Raw genomic sequence first — 15,229 nt, forward strand, 5'->3', positions numbered from 1 at the left:
CGGTGGAGGAGGGCTAGGGTGCGGGCCGCCGGCTGGTAAATCCCTGGCGGGGCCCGGGCCGGGCGGGGCGGGAGGGACTGCCTGGAAAGGGCGGGGTGCGAGGGCGGGGCCGTTGGCCGCCTCCCCCGGGGCCGGGGCCGCCGCCACCGCCGCCGCCCCCCCGGGGCGGTTTTAAAGGCCGCGTGGGTGGGGCGGCGCCCAGGGCGGGGGCGGGGGCTGCGGGGCCGCCTCCTCCGGGCGGCCCTCCTGACGGCCGCTCCCTGCCGTCCCCTCCCCCTCTCCGCTCCGGCCCTCCCTGCCGCCCCCGCGCCGCCCGCCGCCCCTTGTTTGTCTTTAAAGGGAGCCGGCGGCGGCGGTGGTGCGGAGCCTTAGCTGAGCCCGCACGCCCCCTGCCCGCCCGCGGCCATGGTGCTCACGCTCGGGGAAAGTTGGCCCGTCCTGGTGGGCAAGAGGTTCCTTAGCGTATCGGCCTCCAAGGAGTGCGGGGGCAGCGGCCACAGCTTCGAAGTGGAGCGCGTGGACGAGTGGCCCTGGGTGTCGGGCACCATCCGGGCCGTGTCCCACATAGACGTGACCAAGAAGGACCTGAAGGTGAGCGGCTAGGCGCGGGAGGGGACCGCCGGGCCGCGCCGCGCGTGTCAGTTACTCGGGCCGCCCGGGGGCGTCCGCTGTCCGGCCGAGTCCGCGCGCCGCCGCCCGATCCGGCCTCGAACCCTGGGTCGGGAAACGGACTGCCCCGAGGCTTTCTCCTCGGGGACTTGCCCTGAAGGGCGTTGGGGGGGGCTTTTTTGGGGGGGTCAGGGATAAACTTAGGAGGCGTGGGGAGATTAAGCATGACTTTAGGGGGCGGAGTTTGGTCGTGCTCGGTGTGTTGGGGTGGGCGTTTGTCCATATATGGTGGGTCAGGGGTGGGTTCCTGATTGCATAGGTTGAGTCTATAGGTGGGTGTGGAATTTGCCCACATATGGTGGAGCAGAGGTGGAGCTGCCCCGTGGATGGGGAGCTGCAGAATTGGCTTGGAAGTGTCCCACTTTGAGATCTCCTGGCCACGGCTGGGGGGCGGGGGCTGTGGGGGAGCAAATCGTCCCCGTGCTATTGACCTGAACCGAGCTCTGAACCTGATCTCAGTCTGCACTCTACCAAGAAGAGTGAATTCTGGCTGTCTCTAATGGAGTCATTGGTGTGAAAGGGTTCTCTGGAACACAACGGAGTCGGAGCCATTGTAGCAACAAAGACTCCTTTGTGCAAAAAATAGCTGCTCTAAGTGTCTCTTACAGGCTTCCCGAAGTGATGACTTTGGAAGAAGCTTCTATCCAAAGGGAGATTTTAACTTTCTCCTACTTGAACATCTAAACACAGTTTTAAAAGTAAAAACAGTCACAATTGGAATTTCAGGATGTTTTAAATGGCAGACTAAGCGGGAGAAAATAACTTTCTGTCATCGTCAAACCAGAATTAATTTAAAAAAAAGGCATTTCTATTTTTATGTCCATAGTGTCTTGGGTGCTTTGTCAATCAAACGTTAAGTAACTACCACATGTCAGGACTGTGCTAGACACTAGCAAGAGAAAGACGAAAAGAAAAAAGTTTACCCTGAATGGGGGTTTGGGGGGACAGTTCCTGATACTAAGCCCCTACTACAATAAGCCAGGCATTTTGAAAGGTACTGAAGATACAAAGAATCCTTACTCACAGTTTATATTCAAATGAAACAATATCCAAAGTGTTTTGAAAACCTTAAGGTGTTCTATGAAGGCTGGCCATTATTTAATGGGGGTTGCCAAAAATTACATATAAATATACTTACAGCATAACTATGAAGTGAATGAATACAAAGCAGTTCAGCCGAAGTTTTTGGATCATAGTACTTGGGGGATCAGGAAAGGTTTTCATGTAGAAGATAATGCTTGAAGCTGCGAATTTTGGGCTAGCCGCTATGAATTTGAAGTGGAGTGTTATGACAAAGAATTGAATAGGGGAGTCATGACCAATGAAGTTGCAAAGGTTTGGTTAGAGCCAGGTTGTGAAGGAAGAGCTTTAAAAGTAGGGAAGTAATACATAGATATGTTTTAAGGAAAATCACATTAGCCTAAGTGGGGAGGATGGACCTCTGTGGAGAGGGACTTTATTAAGGTAGGAGACCAGTTAGGAGACTTGCAATAATCTAGACCAGAAGTAATGGGAGCCTGTGATAGCTTAGAGTCAGAAAGAGTAAGATGAAACCCTTAAATTTAAGTTAAAAACTGTTAGTTTTGGAAAGTGATTTGCTAAGAGAGGAATTAAAAAGGATAATGTTGAAGTTACAAACCTAGGAGATTGGAAATTTGGTGGTACTACCTTTCATAGAAATGGTGACCTTTAGAAGAGGGAACTATTTTTGAGGAAAGATAATGAATTTGGTTGTGGATATGGTGAGTTTTAGGTTTCTTCAGAACATCTAGTTTGACAAGGACTAAACTTGGTGGGGGAGGGAGGGTGGAACTGGGGCTAAGTATATATAGATCTGTGAGTCATCTGCATAGAGATAGTTAAACTCTTGAGAGGTGTTGAAGTTTCCAAGAGAGAAGAGAGTCAGACAGGTAGGAAAAAGGAAAATTAGGAGAGAGGGCTGTCAGGAAAATCTGGTGAAGAAGAGGATCCAGGAGGAGGTGAGAGTTAACAGTGCTGTTTCAGTAGGAGGACTGGGAATTTAATTTGACAGTTAAGAGGTTGTTGATTATTTTGGAGAGAGCATTTGAGATTTAAATCCAGATTACAAAGGATTGAGGAGAGAGGAGAGGAAGCAAAGGCAAGTACAGATTTTTTTTCACCAAAGAGTTTTGTTGAAAGGAGAGGTATAAAATATCAAATATGATATGTAGTATCTTACTATATAAAATGATAGAAGATTTTATAAGAATGGGAGAGACCTGGAGATTTTGGGAGTCAGTAATGAAGGAATTGAGTAGATAAGAAGAGATTGAAATTTTGAGAAAAGATGGATGGATGAATGAGGATGAAATCTACTGGAGAAATTAAATAGGATGGAATCAAGGGCACTTAAGAAGTGATAGAAGGACCATCTATTTGTCAGAAACTAGAGGAAAGGAGGAGTAAATGGGGGGATATGTCTAAGGTTTTTGAGTTGAAAGAGAATGGGAGGAGAGTTCTGATCAAATATCCCCTTATTTCCTCAGTAAAATAAGAATTTCCTTATCTGGGAGTTGGAGGTTGGTAGAAGTGATGGGAGACTTGAAGAGAGAAGAAAAGGTTAGGAATAGTCTTAGTGGAGAGTGAGATGGGAAATCCATTTGTGTGGATTGCTGCATGTACATATAATATGTAAAGGGCTTGAGGGTGGAACTGGATGAAGACAGGAAGGGTTTCATGAGTATAGGAGGTGGCTTTTGAGCTGAACCTTGAAAAAAAGAGCTTGTGATTTCAAGATGGGGTGAGGTTAGGGATACTATCCATTCAAGGACTGAGAGGAAAGTTGACAACCTTCAGGGAATTTTAGTACCAGGAAATCTTTAGGGCCAAACAGTTGTTTGTTTTGGATCCTAAAGATAATAGGGAGCCACTGGGAACTTTCTGATCAGGGAATTGACTTGAAAGGTCTATCTGTGCTTTAGGAATGACATGGGCAGTTGGTTGGAGGATGGATTTTAGAGAAGACATGAAATATTGAGTGCCTAGCCCTTTGTCTTCAAGGTATTAGAGTATATAAAATCACATTCTTTGCACTACACTTCTTGTTTTATTTTTTCCTCTTTTTATCCATTTGATCTGTGCTCCTAAAAGCATTTATTTTTCATTTGGTATGAAGGCAAATTAGTTTAAGATCCCTTTCTAGTTGCCCATGCCTTCTCCAATTAAACAATTCCCCAAATCAGTCTTCTAGTGTTGCATCTGGGTGATCTAACTGATCAGTTTGATCCCGTTGATTTGATCAACTAATCAAATATGAAGACTATTCTATATTTAAGGACTCTTTTTGAATGCTGGCAAGATGAATAAGAGATATGCATGATCTCTATGAGCTTTCAGCCTTGTGTCTTGGTGTATTAAGTTTGCTTGAGGGACTAGATGTGTTGTTTTTTTTTTTAAACCTTTACCTTCCATCTTGTCAATACTGTGTATTGGCTCCAAGGCAGAAGAATGGTAAGGGTAGGCAATGGGGGTCTTGCCCAGGGTCACACAGCTGGAAAGTGTCTGAGGCCAGATTTGAACCTAGGACCTCCTGTCTCTAGGTCTGGCTCTCAATCCACTGAGCTACCCAGCTGCCCCCTAGATTTGTATTTTTTAAGGCTTTTACTCCGATTATTTTATTTTTTAAAATATTTTATTTTCCATATACATGTAATAACTATTTTCAAAGGGCTAGGTTTTAATTGGTGACAGAAGTGGACTGCGTAGAGTCCACCATCCTGGCCAGGGGGTAGGGAGAACACTTAAGAAACATAGTTGAATTGTAGTTGAACGTTAGCTATTTTACCTGACAGATTTACTGTGTTGAACATGGTCATCCCAGTTTTGATCTGTGTATTTGAGCTAATTTTACAAAATAAAAGTGTCTCAAAGTAATGTCAACATGTTACATAAGAAGATAGATGAGGATATCATTGGATTAGCATGATAGTCACTACTGAGAAATAGATTTATTAGCTGGCATTTTTGTAGTACTTCAAGGTTTAACAAATGCTTTACAGATCTATTAATTTGATTTTCAGAACAACCTTAGGAGGTAGGAGTATTTTAAAAATGAGGAAACTGACAGACAGAAGTTAAGTGATCACAAAAGCTTACTGCTTTGATGGGGAGGGGTCTTGGACAAAGGTCTCACAGAATAGATTTCATGGGATCTGCATTGTTGGAGGGAACTTCTTAATTGATGAGATCATAGACTTAAGAGGAGGAAGGGATCTGAGAGTCCATCTAGTCCAGTGATGGTGAATTTTTAGAGATGGAGTTCTGTGCCTGCCCCCCCCCCCTCCCAGATTGGGTGCCATGGCCCTCCCCTCCAGTGCTGGGCGCTTCCCACCCCCTCAGCTAGTGTAGAGTAGGGGAGTGGCCCTAGCACTCTGCTACCCTCTAGTTCTGCCACCTGTGTGCTCCCATTGGTCTGCTGGGCAGAGAGGTGGGTGATGTGAAAAAATTGTCTTCAGGCACAGTGGAGAACTGGGAGAGGTGAACAGCTCCATCCTAGTCCCTCTTCCTTTCTAGTAATGAACTGGGGTAGGGTGGAGAGAGTGGCCACCTGCCCACAGAGAGTGCTCTGCATGCCATCTTTGTTAACTATGCCATAAGTTTGCCATCACTGATCTAGTCCATTTGTTATATGTAGTTGTGTCTATTTTGTTTGATTAAATGATAAAGAAACTTTGGAGATGACAGACTTTCTAAACAGTTCTCAAAGTTCTTTAATTTTATGCATATTCAGAATATTTTTATCTATCCTGGCAAAGTGGTGATCAGATGGGTTTAGATAGGTTTTTTCAGTAGTGCCAATCACTTCCCATCTCTGACTGCGATTATGTATGAATTTGGTCCATGTCCTCTCATAAAGGTGCCACCAGAAGTTCACCCAGAGGCCAAGTATTTAAGCTACAGTTTTAGTATTTGACCTTCCAGTGAATAGTTTAAATTAATTTTTTTAGGTATTGACTGATTTGATCTTCTTGCTGTCCAAGGGACTATTGAAAGTCTTCTTCAGTATCACAATTCCAAAGACTCAGTTCTATGTTCTTAGCTTTCCTTTTACAATTCTTACAACCATACAGTGCTACAGGAAAAACCTAGTTTTGACAATATGGACCTTTCTTGCAATGTAATATCTCTGCTTTTTAGTATTCTGTGCAAGTTTACCATAGCTTTCCTTCCAAGGAGCAAACGTCTTGTAATTTCATAGCTGCAGTAGCCATCTGCAGTGATCTTGGAGCCCAAGAATATAAAATCTGACACTGCTTCCATTTCTCCACCCGTTATTTGCCAGGAAGTAATGGGGCCAGTTGCCAAGATCTTAGTTTTTTTTTAATGTTTTAATTTATTAATTTAATTTTTAATGTTAAGCTTCAAGCCAGTCAGCTTTTACACTCTTCCTCTTTCATCCTCATCAAGAGTCTTAATTCTTTTGCCATCAAAACAGTATTATCTGTACATCAGATTGTTGAGATTTCTCCCAGCAACCTAAATTTTTTTTTTCATTATCCAGCCCTACATTTTGCATACTCCTTTCCCAATCTTAAACCAATCGTTTCCATGTTAGTTTCTAACTGTTGTTTCTTGATAGTCACATGGGTTCCTCAGGAGAAAAGTAAGGTGATCTGGTACTCCCATCTCTTTGAGGACTTTCCACATTTCATTGTGTTTCACACAAAGACTTGAGTGTAGTCAGTGAAGTAGAAGTAGATGTTTTTCTGTAACTCCTTTGCTTCATTATCTAGAAAAAAACACTGGCAATTTGGTCTCCAAGTTCCTTTGCCAGCCTGCTTTTCTGGTAATAACTGGTTCATATATTGCTGAAACCAGCTTGTAGAATCTTAAGCATAACCCTTAGCAGGTGAAATAAGTGCAGTCAATCATTTAGTAAGTTGAATACTCTTGGGCATTGCCCTTCTATAACCCTGTTGGCTAGGGCAGGATGTGGAGAGGGCTGCTCTATTCCCCCTCTCCACAGCCCCCTAGGACATTTTTTTTATATGCCCTTCCCCTCTGTCCAGCTGTCCAATGTGAGCACTTCCTCCCTCCCTCCCTCCCTCCACCATCTGGGGTAAGGCAGGAGACTCACAGGCAGCTTGAAGTTAGACTTTGGGCACTGACCTCAAAAATGTTCACCAACACTGTTCTATAGGTTTGGGAGGTAAACTGATATTTTCCAATCCAGTGGCTACTTTTGAGTTTTACAAATTGCTTGCAGGTTGAGAACAACACTTGCATATCACCATCTTTTAGGATTATAAATAGTTATGCTGGAATTCCATCAACTTCACCAGCTGCTTTGTTACCAAAACTTTTTTTTTTTTAAACCCTTACCTTCCATCTTGGAGTCAATACTCATATTGGCTCCAAGGCAGAAGAGTAGTAAGGGCTAGGCAATGGGGGTTAAGTGACTTGCCCAGGGTCACATAGCTAGGAAGTGTCTTGAGGCCAGATTTGAACCTAGGACCTCCCATCTCTAGGTCTGGCTCTCAATCCACTGAACCACCCAGCTGCCCCCACCACAACTTGTTAAGGGGCCAACTTGACTTCATTTTCCAGCATGTCTGGCTCTAGCTCAATAATCCTGGTAAATGGTGATGTTAAGTTCTTTCTTGTATAGTTCTGTATATTCTTGCTGCCTCTTAATCTCTTCTATTTCTGTTAAGACCCTGTTGCTTTTGTCTTTTATCATATCCATTTTGGCATGAAACATTTTCTTGAAGCGATTTCTTTCCCATTCTTTTGCTTTCTTCTATTTCTTTGCATTGCCCAGTTAAGAAAACCTTATTTCTTCTTGCTATTTTCTGGAACTATGCATTTAATTGTGTGTGTTTTTTCTTTTTCGTCCCTTTCCATTATCTTCTTTCCTCAACTATTTGTAAAGACTCAGATAGTTATTTTGCTTTCTTGATCTTTTTCTTTGGAATGTTTTCTGTTGCTATCTACTGTACCATATTGTGAACCTCTATTTCTAGTTCTTCACTTTTGTTTACCAGATCTAATCCTTTAAATCTGTTCATCACTTCCAATTCAAATTGATATGAGATGTTAATTAGATCATACCTATACAGTCTGATATTTTCCCCTACTTTTTTTTAAGCATTTATTAATATTTATTTAGAAAAGTTAACATGGTTACATGATTTATGCTCTTTACTTTCCCCTTCACCACCCCCAGCTCCCCCCCATGGCCGATATGCATTTCTACTGGTTTTAACATGTGTCATTGATCAAGACCTATTTCCAAATTGTTGATAGTTGCATTGGTGTGGTAGTTTTGAGTCTACATCCCCCATCATTGTCCACCTCAACCCATGCCCCCTACTTTCTTTAAGTAGTAAGAAGCTTTAGGATCCAAGCCATTGCTCTAGGGGTTGGAAACGTAAGTCTCTTTCTGCAGGAGCCATAAAGTCCATTTTTTTTCAGGCGCTGTTATAGGAGCGCACTGGGAGCACTGTGTGGCTCTCACGAAATTACATTTTAAAAAATGTGGCGTTTATCGCTCTCATGGCCAAAAAGGTTGCCAACCCCTGCTCTAGAGCTTAGTTTTAGTTAAACAAACAAACAAACCCTTACCTTCTGTCTTAGACTTGAAAAATATCAGTTCCAAGGCAGAAGAGTGGTAAAGGCTAGGCAGTTAAGGACCTTGTCTAGGGTTACACAACTAGAAGCATCTGAGGTTAGATTTGAACCCAGGTTCTCCTAAACACCAGACCACTGAATCACCCAGGTGCCTTTCCAGGTCTTGTTTTAACTGACAGTTTTTTCACCTTTGGCTGCCAGCTATATAGTCGGTCTGATTTGATATTGACTATCTGGTAATGCCCATATGTAGAGTCACCTTTTGGGTTGTTGAATAAGAGTGTTTGCCAGGACCCATGAGTTACCATGACAAAACTTTATTAGTCTCCACTCTGCATCATTTTATACTTCCAAGGACAAACCTGTCTGTTACTCCAGTTATCTTTTGGTTTCCTACTTTAGCATTCCAGTTCTTTATGATGAATGTGACATCTTTTTTTGGCTTTGTTTCTAGATGTTGTAAGTCTTTATAGAACTTTACAAAACTATAGAACTGATCAACTTTGGCCTCTTTGGCATCACTGATTGAGGCAGAGACTTTTATAACCATGATGTGGAATGGTTTGCCTTGGGTTTAGACATACTTGTGTTTTGTCATTTTTGAGATTGTATCCCAATACTGCTATTCTCATCCTTTTATGGGCTATGAAGGCTACTCTATTTCTTCTAAGGAATTTTTGCCCACAGTACTATATATAGTGATCACCTGTATTAAATTCAGCTATTCCCATCCATTTATGTTTATTGACAGTCAAGGTGTCAGTGTTTAGTCTTTCCATCTTCTGTTTGTCCATCTAACTTATGTTGGTTTATAAATTTTACACTCCAGATTCCTTTACCACATTAGTTTTCCTTTTGTCACATCAGCTGGGCCAAAGCAGAAAGGAAACTTAGCTGCTTCGTTGGTCTTGTACTTGTCCTCCACTCTTCCCAGTAACATGTTAAGACACCTTTGATCTCTGTGCTGGCCTGTGTCTGTCTATCTCTCTTTCTGTTTCTCAGTCTCTTGTCTTTCCCTCTCTCTACTTCTCCCTCTCTCATATACATCTGATATTTGAGCATTGTACCTTATTTTGCCTGTAACTAGGCCTCTATGCAGCTTCCTGGCATTCCATCCATTCCCACACCCCAATCCCATCCCCTTCCAGCTCCCCTTTGTTGTCTTCCTCCATTACAATGGAAGCTCTTTGTGTTCCTAATGTATTTACATTGTTTGGCTCATAGGAAGTATTTTATGCCTGTGGTTAATCCTTGTTTTATATATCTCTACGTCTTGTTACTGTTTTAGATTTTATCTTGATATTAATATAGGGTTGTCTGAATGATGTTATATTGTTAACATCTTTGTAGACCTTTCATATATATGATTTGTCTATACCTTTTGTCTCAGTCAATACTAGGTATCTTCTTGGAATCAATACTGGCTATCTTAGAATCACTAGGTATCCTCTTAGAATCAATACTAAGTATCTTTTTAGAATCAATACTAAGTATCATCTTAAAATCAATACTAAGTATTGGTTTCAAGGTAGAAGAAGCAGTAAGGGCTAGGCAATGGGGGTTAAATGACTGGCCCAGGGTCACCCAGAACCTTCCATCTCCAGGACTGGCTGTCCATCTACTGAGTCAGCTAGCTGCTTCTCCCTTTTGTATCATTTTTGACATATTCATGGGAATGTTTGAGGAGAGAGTCTTTTTCTCTGCCCAATCAAATGCTTATTTGTAGTAAGTAAGCACAGTAAGATCAGGTATTCTCTGAGGCAGGAAGCCTAGTACTGTTGAATCAGATGTGGTTTGCTATAGAGCTTTGTTGGGGGGAAAGCTTGCCTATTCTTGTTTGTAAACTTGATCAAAGATGCCCACTCCATGCTTTTATCAGTTTCCTAAAAGATTTTCTAAGGATTGGTGAGACACAATTTGCATATTCCTTTTAATCCTTGCATATGCATCCTGTACAGTTTTTATCCCTCTCTTTCCATAAGGCCAATGGGAGCCTTCTTCTCTTTTTTGAACTTGCCCATCCTTCCTTCCTTCCTTCCTTCCTTTCTTTCTTTCTTTCTTTCTTTCTTTCTTTCTTTCTTTCTCTTTCTTTCTCTTTATTTTTTTTTAAACCCTTACCTCCCATCTTGGAGTCAATACTGTGTATTGGCTCCAAGGCAGAAGAGTGGTAATGGCTAGGCAATGGGGGTCAAGTGACTTGCCCAGGGTCACACAGTTAGGAAGTGTCTGAGGCCAGATTTGAACCCAGGACCTCCCATCTCTAGGCCTGGCTCTCAATCCACTGAGCTACCCAGCTGCCCTCTTTAATTTGTTTTTAATCCTTCATTTCCTCAATATCTTTTTTGGAAGTCCTTTGTTAAATGCTACTGCCTATTCTTGTCGACCATGTGTCTCTCTTACCCTTTGTGTAATGATGCTCATTTTTTCCTAGTTGGAGGTTGTTGGGTTCCCTGACTGTTTCCTGATATTTGCCTGGTCACCTTTTTATTTATTTATTTTTTGTGGTAATAGTTTAGTGAATTAATGCAAAAGAAATATTTTAGAGAAATGCTCTGACACTACTGGTAATTTCCCCCCCCTTCATTGTATGTAATTTCTGGTCCAGGTCCTTAATTTTACTAGTGAGGAAACTGTAGTCCAGAGAGATATCATGTGATCTTGGACCAATAATTTATAGTTAAGAGGCAGGATCAGGTCTAGAGTCTGGGTCTCTCATCATCCTGTTTTGGATGTTCTTTCTATGTCCCATTCTAACCAAATCCAAATTAGCTAAATCTGAAGGCTTTTTTGACATCTCAAAAGCATTTTGACACTGCTGAAGATTATCTGAATGTAGTTTCCTGATATTATTGTAATTTTAAACTTTTTCCTAGTACTTTCAAAAATTCTTCTCTGAACTATATACGGGTATCTCAGAATTTTGTTATATATTTGTATCTATCACTTTAAGACTTAGAATTATTCTCACCCTTAAAGTATAAGGACTGGACCTGTATTTTCATTGGTATAATGATGAAATGCCCTCTTTACAATCTTTCCTGGTAGACTGCAACATATAGTCTTAGAGAGTTGGCACAAAAATGGTTAAAAGATTTGCTCCTATGTCACATAGCCAGTCACAAAGAAAGTAGATGTCACAGTAGATAGAATGTTGAGTCTAGAGTCAAGAAGATTCATCTTCTGAGTTCAAATCTGATCTCAGACGTTTACTAGCTATATGACTCTGGGCAAGTCACTCATCTTTGTCATAGTTTTCTCTTCTGTAAAAATGAGCTGGAGAAGGAAATGGCAAACTACTCCAGTAACTTTGCTAAGAAAACTCCAAATGGAGTTACTAAGAGTTGGACACCACTGAAAAAACAACTGAACAATACATAGCCAGTGTTTCAGAGTCTGGATTAAGACCAGCTCTTTATCCACTTTTCCCTGCTGCCTCTAGACAAGTATTATTCCCCCCATTTTATAGATTATGAAAGTAGTCCAGAGAGGCTGATTGCTCTTCCTCCCACTGTTGGTCTCACAACCAGCACTCTGGATTTTAAGCATTTCTTTCTTTTTATTTCTGAAGTCTTTCTTGGAATACTTTTGTGCCTTTGATTCTTATCTATGGATAACTTCATTCTTTTCCCTTGCCTACTGGATGCGTCTATTTGGTTATCTTGGGATCAGCTCATTCCTATACTCCTCCCAAAATGATTTTCCTAGTCCATTCCCTCTCCCCCCCTTTTTTAATGTCACCAATAGCCTGTCATTGCAGCATTGTTATCGTTATGTTGAGTATCCCATTTCGAAATATCTCCCCTTACATTTAATCATTTTAAATTCCTGTAGTTTCTTTTAAATGGAGCTTGTGTGTTTCTTGATAACTTCTACCATGTTTTGTATTCAAATCATTAATAGATTCTTAAAACATACATAAGATTGTCAAGGTTGCAAATTTTCTTAGAGACTACCTTATTTGAGCTGCCCTTTGATCATTATAAAGTGCTTCTTGTATACAGTGCTGGGGTACAGAGACAAAACTTGATTAGCCCTTGCCCTCAAGAAGCTTCCATTTTAACTTAGAAAAAGAACATTCACAAAATAAGTAATTGCAAAATATGTACAACATAAAATCCAAGATGATTTAGAGGCCACTGGTAGATGGGGCTGGAGAAACAATCAAGAAAAGTATTTAGAAGCAAAAGAAATTAAGGTGTCTTGGAAATACCAAAAAAGCAGTCTTCTAGGCTTTACTTGAAAGACCTACAGGTGATAGGGAACAGCAAACTATTTGTGGAAGCTTTCCTTTCCTTTGGCAGGCCTAACTGTACTTGTCTGGGCACTTTCTACATTTTTATTTTGAGTTTGAGTGCCCATGCAGAACAATTCTAATTCACCTTCTAGGTGAATGCCTTTGTAGGAGTTTGGAGAGAGAAGGAACTAAGATCCCTTTTCTAACTCTCCAGTTTTTGGTTACCTTTGCTTCACAGTTTTCATGCCCTTTCCTAAGGTTTTTTTCTCATAGCTTTTAACTTTAACAGATCCACATTTAAGGTTTGTCACCATCTTGGCTACTTATCATCCTGGATGATTGAAAAAATGTTTATTAATGCAGAAAACATTAAGCATCTGCTGTATGCTAGGCATTGCCAGGTATTGGGGATATGAAGAAAGACTAAAGACAGTCCCTGACTTCAAGGAGCTCCCAGTCTTAATAAGGAAGAAAACATTTAAAATGTTGAAAAGGGGGTGGTGTATGGAGAGAGAAAAGGAGGAAGGGTGAAAGGGAATGCAGGTATCCAGTAAAGGGACTTGATGAAGTCCTGCAGTCAGGGGGGAAATGATAAAATGGTTTCCCTATCCATTCTTTTTAAATGGCAGCTCTGGGAGGAGCTCTCTAATGTTCCCCTAGGGACATGAGGCACTGCTTATTAAGTGGTTACTATGTACCAGTATACTGGGTTAATCACTAACAATACAAATACAAGCAAGCTGGTCTACCTTCAAGGTGGTTATGTTCAAATGGTGGGGGAAGGCAATAGGGGAGCTAAAATGGAAAAGTGTGTGTGTTGGGCTGGTTAGCATGGTTTAGAGTGGACCAAGAAGTGATTGTGGTGGCTAGGTTCTGGGCAGTATTAAGTGAAAGCTCTCACCTATCTCACCTGCATTCCCAAAATGCAGTGCTTAGAACTGAATATAGTATTCTTTCTGTGCCCCTGCCAGGGTGACTATGGCAGGTCATCTTTATGGACCCTGTGTCTGATCCAACTCAAAATGGCATTAACTTTTTTGGCTGCTTTAACACACTTGTGACTAGATTGTCTAGTAGAGACAGATGACAACTAAAGGCAACACAGATTTATAATATAAACTCATTTTAAAGTTATGAAGGATGATGGATGATTATGCCTAGTATTGTCTCAAAGCAGAAAGATGGATTAGTGGGTAAAACCAACTTTTTAAAAGCTTTGGCAGCACATCTAAATAAGAGGCAGCATCTCAGAGGTAAATAAGGAAGAAAATAGGCCAGCAAGCAAAGAAAAATGGAAAAGATCTGTGAAGACTTATAACAAACTGTGAAGCACCAAACAATGAAACTACTATGCTAGGAGGAACCAACTATGGGAAAAGCAGCTAGATTGGACAAAGCCTTAGAGCCGATTTATGCTGGAGGGAGGAGACCCAATTGTGAGACATTAAAAGGAATTGGTATGCTAGATACCTTGAGGGGAAACTATCAAAGGCATAGAAAAAATCTTGGACCTTTCTAATACCAAAACTGGAACTTAAGAGAACAACAGTAAATAATGTTTTGTGCCTATTCTAATCAAAATAATCTACACCTAAATTGAACTCATCCTTGGTGTGTACATATTGGGGGAGGGGGAAATAGGCTTTTGTAATGAGTATTAAAAAGTGGAATACAGAGGGCAACTCAGTGGATTGAGAGCCAGGCCTAGAGATTCAAGGTGTTGGGTTTGGTCTTCCTAGCTATGTGACCCTGGACAAGTCACTAAACCCCTTAACTTAATATTTTGCTTTAAAACTGATATTTAGTATTGATTCTAAGACAGAAGGTAAGGGTTTAAAAAAAGTGGAATACAACTTTACATATAATTTCAGAGTTGGTTGAAAGATAAGGTCTTACTGTTCTTGCTACTGATTAAGGAAAAAGAATCTAATTTTTTATAAAGAAATGTTGCTTAAAGGCTTTTTTCTACTAAGATATCTCCCATTCAGATATCAAAATTATTCTGGATTCCTTGAAAGAGATAGCAGAAATAACCTTGTTCAGTAATTGTTCATAAACATCAATCAAGCAAGATATCAAACAGGCAGGCCTGTGTTCATCTGAGATGTGAAGGAGGAGAGCCAATCCTGAAGAGTGATTCCTGGTGAATGGTGAGGTCTTAACCCCACTCCACCCCCTCAGTTTGTGGATAATGTTGATATTGGTTGCATTGGTCCCTGGCATCTTGCAAAACTTCCTGGAAGACATCTGTGACCACTCAAGTGTGTGATCTGATCATCCACATAGAAGAGAACCAAATTGATGAAGAATTGTCAAATTGTGATGTTCATTTGGGTAGACAGCCTATTTAAAACTATTCATCTGTGCAGGTGGAGATGAGATGTATGTATTGGGGACACACAGATGGACAATGCTTAAAACCAGAATTGAATAAGAAGATGAGGAGAGCAGACTGGATTATTTTAAGGAAATTATAAAAGTGGTTCTAGGTGATTCAGAAACAAAATAAATTCTCTTGGTGTGATGCTGTATGACAATGAGATATAGAATATTACAGTAGTCTTTGAATAATTAAAATGAAAGCCATATTGTGGGACATTGCGGAGGTCCATGGTGGGTGGAAGCAAGCTGCAGAAATGGGAGTAAAAGATACCAGGATGATGGGATGGTTGTGCATGCACCAAGGGTGATGGCATCTATATTCTACCCCCTAACTGTAGAGAACACCCCAAAACA

The 15,229-nt window shown here is 41.2% G+C and overlaps 1 protein-coding gene across 1 annotated transcript in view; it reads left to right on the top strand.

Moving 5' to 3' along the window:
* The first annotated feature begins 307 nt into the window (after nt 1-307).
* Nucleotides 308-15,229, top strand: part of KDM3A (lysine demethylase 3A) — an 86,474-nt gene continuing 71,552 nt past the window's right edge. Inside the window, exon 1 of the mRNA XM_044663070.1 lies at nt 308-591. Within this exon, the coding sequence (XP_044519005.1) occupies nt 406-591 (186 nt within the window). The 5' untranslated portion in view covers nt 308-405. The remainder of the gene's footprint in view (nt 592-15,229) is intronic.

The sequence above is a fragment of the Gracilinanus agilis genome, chromosome 2 (assembly GCF_016433145.1).
Source record: "Gracilinanus agilis isolate LMUSP501 chromosome 2, AgileGrace, whole genome shotgun sequence".
Classification (NCBI taxonomy): Eukaryota; Metazoa; Chordata; class Mammalia; order Didelphimorphia; family Didelphidae; genus Gracilinanus; species Gracilinanus agilis.